This window comes from Montipora capricornis, chromosome 2, assembly GCF_036669925.1.
Source record: "Montipora capricornis isolate CH-2021 chromosome 2, ASM3666992v2, whole genome shotgun sequence".
In the NCBI taxonomy this organism is placed as follows: domain Eukaryota; kingdom Metazoa; phylum Cnidaria; class Anthozoa; order Scleractinia; family Acroporidae; genus Montipora; species Montipora capricornis.
In genome coordinates, this window is record NC_090884.1 from 30586544 (window position 1) to 30599259 (window position 12716).

The 12716-nt window shown below is 37.7% G+C and overlaps 1 protein-coding gene across 6 annotated transcripts in view; it reads left to right on the top strand.

Annotated features, from left to right (window-relative positions):
• LOC138017970 (uncharacterized) overlaps nt 1–12716 on the top strand; it is a 60826-nt gene that overhangs the window by 21428 nt on the left and 26682 nt on the right. For 5 of the 6 annotated variants that reach the window (XM_068864929.1, XM_068864931.1, XM_068864930.1 and 2 more), the window contains exons 3-11: nt 1652–1939; nt 2966–3253; nt 4299–4586; nt 5627–5914; nt 6952–7239; nt 8281–8568; nt 9610–9897; nt 10938–11225; nt 12266–12553. In XM_068864929.1, the coding sequence (XP_068721030.1) occupies nt 1652–1939; nt 2966–3253; nt 4299–4586; nt 5627–5914; nt 6952–7239; nt 8281–8568; nt 9610–9897; nt 10938–11225; nt 12266–12553 (2592 nt within the window). The remainder of the gene's footprint in view (nt 1–1651; nt 1940–2965; nt 3254–4298; nt 4587–5626; nt 5915–6951; nt 7240–8280; nt 8569–9609; nt 9898–10937; nt 11226–12265; nt 12554–12716) is intronic. The other variant, XM_068864934.1, reaches the window with a different exon arrangement.

Sequence of the window (12716 nt, forward strand, 5' to 3'; positions counted from 1 at the left end):
GATATATGATATGATATGATATGATATGATATAATGATATGACCTGAAGTATATGGTAGTTTGACACGATTGAGTTTCTTGCCTTCACGCACGCAATGAAATAAGAAGAGGTTCTCGCCTCTAAGAGCAAATATGTTGTTTGTTTCAATAAATTTTTCGCTGGAAAAGGATTCTGTGGTACTTTCTGCCTTTGTGAATTATAATATCATGTTGTGTACTGAATTTCCGAGCTTAAGGTTGAAATGTGATATGGGAGAAGTTTTTTAGTATTGCTCTGTAAGCAGGAAGGGTTCACAGGCCTGTTGGAAGCGTGCTCGAGTTTCAACAAAACGAGCCCCAAAATCAATGAAAAATTGTGACGCAGATGAATAATAAAGTAGCTGCCATTTCCAAACTGATGAAATTACCTGGTGATAAATAACGTCGAACGCGTCTTGGAGAGTAAATTTTGACTTTGCATAAACAAGAGTTGGGCGATTGTGATCTTTGTTTTGACTTCGCTCATTTCATTGTCAAACTTTATAACACTTGACAGAAAAAGAAACTTACAAAAACCCAGTATCTTGCCATCATTTGACACAGATGCTTCACTGTTTGGCAAGTAAACATGCCGCGGTAACTTAATCACGGCGCCCGCTGAATTCCGGCCATGTCACTTTCCATTTGGCGATTTATTTGAACGTAGCAAAAATCTCCCAAAATGGTTGTCCCTGATCGTAACTTTTTATATTCTATATTCATGGTTCAAAATTAATGTTGTTTTCATGTCGTAAATATGTTATTCTCGATCGACCGTCCTGGAGACTTCCTTCTGCTCTTTCTAAAAACTGTCTATCAATAGTTATTTACTTTTGCATCAATATTTGTTTTGGCGTAAAGCAAGCTAACAAGATCTGTACCTTGCTGAGTTCGCATTTGTTAGTGTTAATAGTATTTTCGGTCAGATGCTTCCGTTTAATGAGGGGTATATTGTTTTGGTCTCCCATTCAAACACTAACCCCGCCGAACAAGGGATATCTTCAGTGAACTTCGGCATTACAAAGCTGTCAGATGCTCAGTGGGCACGCTTAAACTTGTGGTGAAAAGAAGTTTATCAACATGTCAGCCCAGAAGCCAATGTTTCTCACTTTCCATTTATTTTCTTCAATCTTTCTGGGTTCAATACTTTGCTACCATGGCACTACAATGATAGACAATACCAAAACAATATCGTGCACTGTTAGAGCTACATATTACGCAAGGACAGATCTGTTTCGTCGTACGAACGTGTGAGGACCTGTTAGCCAAAGGGCCTCTTCTGGTATGCCTTCTTAATGACCTTAACAAAGGCAACCCACTGTACCCTCACAGAGGGTCTAGTAGCAAAAAAAATTCCCTTGATATTCTCGCACAATTCCGAATTAATAGGTACTCGTCCAATTTTCAGAACGTTTTCCTTCTTGCGGTTTCCGTTTTCCTTGGTGGATTGTTTAGATCGGTTACTTTTTCTAAGCGGATCTAGGTTGAATAACAATAAACAAATTCAAACAACACTCACGAGCGGGCAATTTTATTTGCGGCCTTTTCTTTTATATTTCCATTGTGATGTTGTGCCATAGTCTTGCAAAATCGTAAGGAAATAGAGTAAATATTAAGATTGACTTTCCATCAGGTTTTGAAACCATCGGCTGCTTCAAAGACACCTCCAATCGAGCCATCCAATCATTGGAAGGAAAAGATTCCATTCTGGATGGATCTTATGGTGCTCGAAAGAACGCCATTGCAAAGTGCGCCGTGGCTGCAATGATAAAAGGATACAAGATGTTTGCAGTTCAACATGGAGGATGGTGCGCAGCCAGTGCTACAGCGGACCAGACCTTCGACAAGTACGGCACATCTGCGGCCTGTGGGTCCGATGGCGAAGGTGGACCGTGGGCCAATCAGGTTTATGTCATCAAAGGTAAAATGTCAAAGAAGTGTCTACTAAATGCACAAAAAATAAAATGCGGTCTTTTCTTGTGAAAAAAAAACCTAATGAACTAGGACGAAGGACTAGTGTGTACTTAATCTTTATCACACTCTGAGTTTGCATGGTTGTATTTGTTCCGACGGGCTTTAACAGTGTACAAATTTGTCATGAAATTGTAGAAATAGAACTAGAATGGCAACTTGCGTTCTGCTCCGATTATTTCAATTGTTGTGTACAGTTTATTTGACTTTTTTTTACTAAAATGCACTTTATTGTCGTACACATGTTGCTTTTGCGAAATCTGGTCATGTTGCATGGCATTTTAGAAGATTTAATTCCACCGCTCCAGTCAAGAAATACTCTATATTTAATAAACGGTTCTATTCAAATAGACACTTGATTGCTTTGCTATTTCCCATTAAGAATACATTCAAGAAGATCACTCGCTTCTGATTGGACATATGCAGTAAAATTGTAATCTTCAACTTGTACTCTTGTATGGCAAGTAATGCAATGCCAATTGCAATAAGAGGGGCATAAACAAAAGAAAGGTGACCAAGAGAAATTTTGTACTTTTAATACCAAGGAGGGGCAAAACTTAACAAAAAATGATGACAAATTACTCTACAAAACACAGTACTCAAACCTGGATTAAAGGTCTTTCATAGCTTAACTGACAATTTTGTAGGTCCTTTTTTTCTTAAGAATTTGTCTAGCAATTTTTCGTTGCATTTATTGCAAGAAAAATCCACTTAATATTCCCGCACAATAAGTACTCGTCCAATTTTCGGAACGTTTTTTTTTTCTCGGGTTCCGTTTTCCTTGGTGGATTGTTTAGATCGCTTCCTTTTTGTAAGCCGGTCTAGGTTGAATAACAATAAAGAAATTCAAATAACACTCACGAACGAGCAATTTTATTTGCGGCTTTTCTGTTTTATATTTCCATTGTGATAATGTGCCATAGTCTTGCAAAATCGTACAGCAATATAGTAAATATTAAGATTGACTTTCCATCAGGTTTTGAAACCATCGGCTGCTTCAAAGACACCTCCAATCGAGCCATCCAATCATTGGAAGGAAAAGATTCCATTCTGGATGGATCTTATGGTGCTCGAAAGAACGCCATTGCAAAGTGCGCCGTGGCTGCAATGATAAAAGGATACAAGATGTTTGCAGTTCAACATGGAGGATGGTGCGCAGCCAGTGCTACAGCGGACCAGACCTTCGACAAGTACGGCACATCTGCAGCCTGTGGGTCCGATGGCGAAGGTGGACCGTGGGCCAATCAGGTTTATGTCATCAAAGGTAAAATGTCAAAGAAGTGTCTATTAAAATGCACAAAAAATAAAATACGGTCTTTTCTTGTGGAAAAAAGATTTAATGAACTTGGACGAAGGACTATTGTGTACTTCATCTTCATCAAACACTGAATTTGCATGGTCCTATTTGTTCCGACGGGCTTTAACAGTGTACAAATTTGTCATGAAATTGTACAAATAGAACTAGAATGGCAATTTGCGTTCTGCTCCGATTATTTCAATTGTTGTGTACAGTTTATTTGACTTTTTTTTTTACTACAATGAACTTTATTCTCGTATACATGTTGCTTTTGCGAAATCTGGTCATGTTGCATGGCATTTTAGAAGATTTAATTCCACCGCTCCAGTCAAGAAATACTCTATATTAAATAAACGGTTCTTCTTTAAATAGACATTTGATTCCTTTGCTATTTCCCATTCATTAAGATTACATTCAGGAAGATCACTCGCTTCTGATTAGACATATGCAGTAAACTTGTAATCTTCAACTTGTACTCTTGTATGGCAAGTAATGCAACGCCAATTGCAATAAGAGGGGCATAAACAAAAGAAAGGTGACCGAGAGGAATTTTTGTACTTTTAATACCAAGGAAGGAAAAAACTTAACAAAAAATGATGATAAATTACTCTACAAAACACAGTACTCAAACTTGGCTTAAAGGTCTTTCATAGCTTAACTGACGTTTTTGTAGGTCCCTTTTTTCTTAAGAATTGGTCTAGCAATTTTTGGGTGCATTTATTGCAAAAAAAATTCACTTCATATTCTCGCACAATTCCGAATTAATAGGTACTCGTCCAATTTTCAGAACGTTTTCCTTCTTGCGGTTTCCGTTTTCCTTGGTGGATTGTTTAGATCGCTTACTTTTTGTAAGCGGATCTAGGTTGAATAACAATAAAGAAATTCAAATAACACTCACGAACGGGCAATTTTATTTGCGGCCTCTTCTTTTATATTTCCATTGTGATGTTGTGCCATAGTCTTGCAAAATCGTACAGCAATATAGTAAATATTAAGATTGACTTTCCATCAGGTTTTGAAACCATCGGCTGCTTCAAAGACACCTCCAATCGAGCCATCCAATCATTGGAAGGAAAAGATTCCATTCTGGATGGATCTTATGGTGTTCGAAAGAACGCCATTGCAAAGTGCGCCGTGGCTGCAATGAGAAAAGGATACAAGATGTTTGCAGTTCAACATGGAGGATGGTGCGCAGCCAGTGCTACAGCGGACCAGACCTTCGACAAGTACGGCACATCAGCAGCCTGTGAGTCCGATGGCGAAGGTGGACCGTGGGCCAATCAGGTTTATATCATCAAAGGTAAAATGTCAAAGAAGTGTCTATTAAAAGCAGAAAAAATAAAATGCGGTCTTTTCTTGTGGAAAAAAGACCTAATGAACTAGGACGAAGGACTACTGTGTACTTCATCTTTATCAAAAACTGAATTTGCATGGTCGTATTTGTTCCGACGGGCTTTAACAGTGTACAAATTTGTCATGAAACTGTTGAAATAGAACTACAATGGCAATTTGCGTTCTGTTCCGATTATTTCAATTGTTGTGTACAGTTTATTTGACCTTTTTTTACTAAAATGCACTTTATTGTCGTAAACATGTTGCTTTTGCGAAATCTGGTCATGTTGCATGGCATTTTAGAAGATTTAATTCCACCGCTCCAGTCAAGAAATACTCTATATTTAATAAACGGTTCTATTCAAATAGACACTTGATTGCTTTGCTATTTCCCATTTATTAAGAATACATTCAAGAAGATCACTCGCTTCTGATTGGACATATGCAGTAAAATTGTAATCTTCAACTTGTACTCTTGTATGGCAAGTAATGCAACGCCAATTGCAATAAGAGGGGCATAAACAAAAGAAAGGTGACCGAGAGGAATTTTTGTACTTTTAATACGAAGGAGGAGCAAAACTGAACAAAAAATGATGACAAATTACTCTACAAAACACAGTACTCAGACCTGGATTAAAGCTCTTTCATAGCTTAACTGACGTTTTTTAGGTCCTTTTTTTCTTAAGAATTGGTCTAGCAATTTTGGTTGCATTTATTGCAAAAAAAAATTCACTTCATATTCTCGCACAATTCCGAATTAATAGGTACTCGTCCAATTTTCAGAACGTTTTCCTTTTTGCGGTTTCCGTTTTCCTTGGTGGATTGTTTAGATCGCTTCCTTTTTGTAAGCGGATCTAGGTTGAATAACAATAAAGAAATTCAAATAACACTCACGAACGGGCAATTTTATTTGCGGCCTCTTCTTTTATATTTCCATTGTGATGTTGTGCCATAGTCTTGCAAAATCGTACAGCAATATAGTAAATATTAAGATTGACTTTCCATCAGGTTTTGAAACCATCGGCTGCTTCAAAGACACCTCCAATCGAGCCATCCAATCATTGGAAGGAAAAGATTCCATTCTGGATGGATCTTATCGTGTTCGAAAGAACGCCATTGCAAAGTGCGCCGTGGCTGCAATGAGAAAAGGATACAAGATGTTTGCAGTTCAACATGGAGGATGGTGCGCAGGCAGTGCTACAGCGGACCAGACCTTCGACAAGTACGGCACATCTGCAGCCTGTGACTCCGATGGCGAAGGTGGACCGTGGGCCAATCAGGTTTATGTCATCAAAGGTAAAATGTCAAAGAAGTGTCTATTAAATGCACGAAAATAAAATGCGGTCTTTTCTTGTGGAAAAAAGACCTAATGAACTAGGACAAAGGACTAGTGTGTACTTCATCTTTATCAAAAACTGAATTTGCATTGTCGTATTTGTTCCGACGGGCTTTAACAGTGTACAAATTTGTCATGAAATTGTAGAAATAGAACTAGAATGGCAACTTGCGTTCTGCTCCGATTATTTCAATTGTTGTGTACACTTTATTTGACCTTTTTTTAAAATGCACTTTATTGTCGTACACATGTTCATTTTTCGAAATCTGGTCATGTTGCATGGCATTTTAGAAGATTTAATTCCTCCGCTCCAGTCAAGAAATACTCTATATTTAATAAACGGTTCTATTCAAATAGACACTTGATTGCTTTGCTATTTCCCATTTATTAAGAATACATTCAAGAAGATCACTCGCTTCTGATTGGACATATGCAGTAAAATTGTAATCTTCAACTTGTACTCTTGTATGGCAAGTAATGCAACGCCAATTGCAATAAGAGGGGCATAAACAAAAGAAAGGTGACCGAGAGGAATTTTTGTACTTTTAATACCAAGCAAGAGCAAACCTTAACAAAAAATCATGACAATGTACTCTACAAAACACAGTACTCAAACCTAAATTAAAGGTCTTTCATAGCTTAACTGACGTTTTTGTAAGTCATTTTTTTCTTAACAATTGGTCTAGCAATTTTTGGTTGCATTTATTGCAAAAATAATTCACTTGATATTCTCGCACAATTCCGAATTAATAGGTACTCGTCCAATTTTCAGAACGTTTTCCTTTTTGCGGTTTCCGTTTTCCTTGGTGGATTGTTTAGATCCTTTACTTTTTGTAAGCGGATCTAGGTTGTATAAGAATAAAGAAATTCAAATAACACTCACGAACGGGCAATTTTATTTGCGGCCTCTTCTTTTATATTTCCATTGTGATGTTGTGCCATAGTCTTGCAAAATCGTACAGCAATATAGTAAATATTAAGATTGACTTTCCATCAGGTTTTGAAACCATCGGCTGCTTCAAAGACACCTCCAATCGAGCCATCCAATCATTGGAAGGAAAAGATTCCATTCTGGATGGATCTTATCGTGTTCGAAAGAACGCCATTGCAAAGTGCGCCGTGGCTGCAATGAGAAAAGGATACAAGACGTTTGCAGTTCAACATGGAGGATGGTGCGCAGGCAGTGCTACAGCGGACCAGACCTTCGACAAGTACGGCACATCTGCAGCCTGTGACTCCGATGGCGAAGGTGGATCGTGGGCCAATCAGGTTTATGTCATCAAAGGTAAAATGTCAAAGAAGTGTCTATTAAATGCACAAAAATAAAATACGGTCTTTTCTTGTGGAAAAAATACCTAATGAACTAGGACAAAGGACTAGTGTGTACTTCATCTTTATCAAAAACTGAATTTGCATTGTCGTATTTGTTCCGACGGGCTTTAACAGTGTACAAATTTGTCATGAAATTGTAGAAATAGAACTAGAATGGCAACTTGCGTTCTGCTCCGATTATTTCAATTGTTGTGTACACTTTACATGACCTTTTTTTACTAAAATGCACTTTATTGTCGTACACATGTTCATTTTTCGAAATCTGGTCATGTTGCATGGCATTTTAGAAGATTTAATTCCTCCGCTCCAGTCAAGAAATACTCTATATTTAATAAACGGTTCTATTCAAATAGACACTTGATTGCTTTGCTATTTCCCATTTATTAAGAATACATCCAAGAAGATCACTCGCTTCTGATTGGACATATGCAGTAAAATTGTAATCTTCAACTTGTACTCTTGTATGGCAAGTAATGCAACGCCAATTGCAATAAGAGGGGCATAAACAAAAGAAAGGTGACCGAGAGGAATTTTTGTACTTTTAATACGAAGGAGGAGCAAAACTGAACAAAAAATGATGACAAATTACTCTACAAAACACAGTACTCAAACCTGGATTAAAGCTCTTTCATAGCTTAACTGACGGTTTTTTAGGTCCTTTTTTTCTTAAGAATTGGTCTAGCAATTTCTGGTTGCATTTATTGCAAAAAAAAATTCACTTGATATTCTCGCACAATTCCGAATTAATAGGTACTCGTCCAATTTTCAGAACGCTTTCCTTTTTGCGGTTTCCGTTTTCCTTGGTGGATTGTTTAGATCGCTTCCTTTTTGTAAGCGGATCTAGGTTGAATAACAATAAAGAAATTCAAATAACACTCACGAACGGGCAATTTTATTTGCGGCCTCTTCTTTTATATTTCCATTGTGATGTTGTGCCATAGTCTTGCAAAATCGTACAGCAATATAGTAAATATTAAGATTGACTTTCCATCAGGTTTTGAAACCATCGGCTGCTTCAAAGACACCTCCAATCGAGCCATCCAATCATTGGAAGGAAAAGATTCCATTCTGGATGGATCTTATCGTGTTCGAAAGAACGCCATTGCAAAGTGCGCCGTGGCTGCAATGAGAAAAGGATACAAGACGTTTGCAGTTCAACATGGAGGATGGTGCGCAGGCAGTGCTACAGCGGACCAGACCTTCGACAAGTACGGCACATCTGCAGCCTGTGACTCCGATGGCGAAGGTGGATCGTGGGCCAATCAGGTTTATGTCATCAAAGGTAAAATGTCAAAGAAGTGTCTATTAAATGCACAAAAATAAAATACGGTCTTTTCTTGTGGAAAAAATACCTAATGAACTAGGACAAAGGACTAGTGTGTACTTCATCTTTATCAAAAACTGAATTTGCATTGTCGTATTTGTTCCGACGGGCTTTAACAGTGTACAAATTTGTCATGAAATTGTAGAAATAGAACTAGAATGGCAACTTGCGTTCTGCTCCGATTATTTCAATTGTTGTGTACACTTTACATGACCTTTTTTTACTAAAATGCACTTTATTGTCGTACACATGTTCATTTTTCGAAATCTGGTCATGTTGCATGGCATTTTAGAAGATTTAATTCCTCCGCTCCAGTCAAGAAATACTCTATATTTAATAAACGGTTCTATTCAAATAGACACTTGATTGCTTTGCTATTTCCCATTTATTAAGAATACATCCAAGAAGATCACTCGCTTCTGATTGGACATATGCAGTAAAATTGTAATCTTCAACTTGTACTCTTGTATGGCAAGTAATGCAACGCCAATTGCAATAAGAGGGGCATAAACAAAAGAAAGGTGACCGAGAGGAATTTTTGTACTTTTAATACGAAGGAGGAGCAAAACTGAACAAAAAATGATGACAAATTACTCTACAAAACACAGTACTCAAACCTGGATTAAAGCTCTTTCATAGCTTAACTGACGGTTTTTTAGGTCCTTTTTTTCTTAAGAATTGGTCTAGCAATTTCTGGTTGCATTTATTGCAAAAAAAAATTCACTTGATATTCTCGCACAATTCCGAATTAATAGGTACTCGTCCAATTTTCAGAACGTTTTCCTTTTTGCGGTTTCCGTTTTCCTTGGTGGATTGTTTAGATCGCTTCCTTTTTGTAAGCGGATCTAGGTTGAATAACAATAAAGAAATTCAAATAACACTCACGAACGGGCAATTTTATTTGCGGCCTCTTCTTTTATATTTCCATTGTGATGTTGTGCCATAGTCTTGCAAAATCGTACAGCAATATAGTAAATATTAAGATTGACTTTCCATCAGGTTTTGAAACCATCGGCTGCTTCAAAGACACCTCCAATCGAGCCATCCAATCATTGGAAGGAAAAGATTCCATTCTGGATGGATCTTATCGTGTTCGAAAGAACGCCATTGCAAAGTGCGCCGTGGCTGCAATGAGAAAAGGATACAAGACGTTTGCAGTTCAACATGGAGGATGGTGCGCAGGCAGTGCTACAGCGGACCAGACCTTCGACAAGTACGGCACATCTGCAGCCTGTGACTCCGATGGCGAAGGTGGACCGTGGGCCAATCAGGTTTATGTCATCAAAGGTAAAATGTCAAAGAAATGTCTATTAAATGCACAAAAATAAAATGCGGTCTTTTCTTGTGGAAAAAAGACCTAATGAACTAGGACAAAGGACTAGTGTGTACTTCATCTTTATCAAAAACTGAATTTGCATTGTCGTATTTGTTCCGACGGGCTTTAACAGTGTACAAATTTGTCATGAAATTGTAGAAATAGAACTAGAATGGCAACTTGCGTTCTGCTCCGATTATTTCAATTGTTGTGTACACTTTATTTGACCTTTTTTTACTAAAATGCACTTTATTGTCGTACACATGTTCATTTTTCGAAATCTGGTCATGTTGCATGGCATTTTAGAAGATTTAATTCCTCCGCTCCAGTCAAGAAATACTCTATATTTAATAAACGGTTCTATTCAAATAGACACTTGATTGCTTTGCTATTTCCCATTTATTAAGAATACATTCAAGAAGATCACTCGCTTCTGATTGGACATATGCAGTAAAATTGTAATCTTCAACTTGTACTCTTGTATGGCAAGTAATGCAACGCCAATTGCAATAAGAGGGGCATAAACAAAAGAAAGGTGACCGAGAGGAATTTTTGTACCTTTAATACCAAGGAACGAAAAAACTTAACAAAAAGTGATGACAAATTACTCTACAAAACACAGTACTCAGACCTGGATTAAAGCTCTTTCATAGCTTAACTGACGTTTTTGTAGGTCCTTGTTTTCTTAAGAATTGGTCTAGCAATTTTTGGGTGCATTTATTGCAAAAAAAATTCACTTCATATTCTCGCACAATTCCGAATTAATAGGTACTCGTCCAATTTTCAGAACGTTTTCCTTTTTGCGGTTTCCGTTTTCCTTGGTGGATTGTTTAGATCGCTTACTTTTTGTAAGCGGATCTAGGTTGAATAACAATAAAGAAATTCAAATAACACTCACGAACGGGCAATTTTATTTGCGGCCTCTTCTTTTATATTTCCATTGTGATGTTGTGCCATAGTCTTGCAAAATCGTACAGCAATATAGTAAATATTAAGATTGACTTTCCATCAGGTTTTGAAACCATCGGCTGCTTCAAAGACACCTCCAATCGAGCCATCCAATCATTGGAAGGAAAAGATTCCATTCTGGATGGATCTTATCGTGTTCGAAAGAACGCCATTGCAAAGTGCGCCGTGGCTGCAATGAGAAAAGGATACAAGACGTTTGCAGTTCAACATGGAGGATGGTGCGCAGGCAGTGCTACAGCGGACCAGACCTTCGACAAGTACGGCACATCTGCAGCCTGTGACTCCGATGGCGAAGGTGGACCGTGGGCCAATCAGGTTTATGTCATCAAAGGTAAAATGTCAAAGAAGTGTCTATTAAATGCACAAAAATAAAATGCGGTCTTTTCTTGTGGAAAAAAGACCTAATGAACTAGGACAAAGGACTAGTGTGTACTTCATCTTTATCAAAAACTGAATTTGCATTGTCGTATTTGTTCCGACGGGCTTTAACAGTGTACAAATTTGTCATGAAATTGTAGAAATAGAACTAGAATGGCAACTTGCGTTTTGCTCCGATTATTTCAATTGTTGTGTACACTTTATTTGACCTTTTTTTACTAAAATGCACTTTATTGTCGTACACATGTTCATTTTTCGAAATCTGGTCATGTTGCATGGCATTTTAGAAGATTTAATTCCTCCGCTCCAGTCAAGAAATACTCTATATTTAATAAACGGTTCTATTCAAATAGACACTTGATTGCTTTGCTATTTCCCATTTATTAAGAATACATCCAAGAAGATCACTCGCTTCTGATTGGACATATGCAGTAAAATTGTAATCTTCAACTTGTACTCTTGTATGGCAAGTAATGCAACGCCAATTGCAATAAGAGGGGCATAAACAAAAGAAAGGTGACCGAGAGGAATTTTTGTACCTTTAATACCAAGGAACGAAAAAACTTAACAAAAAGTGATGACAAATTACTCTACAAAACACAGTACTCAGACCTGGATTAAAGCTCTTTCATAGCTTAACTGACGTTTTTGTAGGTCCTTGTTTTCTTAAGAATTGGTCTAGCAATTTTTGGGTGCATTTATTGCAAAAAAAATTCACTTCATATTCTCGCACAATTCCGAATTAATAGGTACTCGTCCAATTTTCAGAACGTTTTCCTTTTTGCGGTTTCCGTTTTCCTTGGTGGATTGTTTAGATCGCTTACTTTTTGTAAGCGGATCTAGGTTGAATAACAATAAAGAAATTCAAATAACACTCACGAACGGGCAATTTTATTTGCGGCCTCTTCTTTTATATTTCCATTGTGATGTTGTGCCATAGTCTTGCAAAATCGTACAGCAATATAGTAAATATTAAGATTGACTTTCCATCAGGTTTTGAAACCATCGGCTGCTTCAAAGACACCTCCAATCGAGCCATCCAATCATTGGAAGGAAAAGATTCCATTCTGGATGGATCTTATCGTGTTCGAAAGAACGCCATTGCAAAGTGCGCCGTGGCTGCAATGAGAAAAGGATACAAGACGTTTGCAGTTCAACATGGAGGATGGTGCGCAGGCAGTGCTACAGCGGACCAGACCTTCGACAAGTACGGCACATCTACAGCCTGTGACTCCGATGGCGAAGGTGGACCGTGGGCCAATCAGGTTTATGTCATCAAAGGTAAAATGTCAAAGAAGTGTCTATTAAATGCACAAAAATAAAATGCGGTCTTTTCTTGTGGAAAAAAGACCTAATGAACTAGGACAAAGGACTAGTGTGTACTTCATCTTTATCAAAAACTGAATTTGCATTGTCGTATTTGTTCCGACGGGCTTTAACAGTG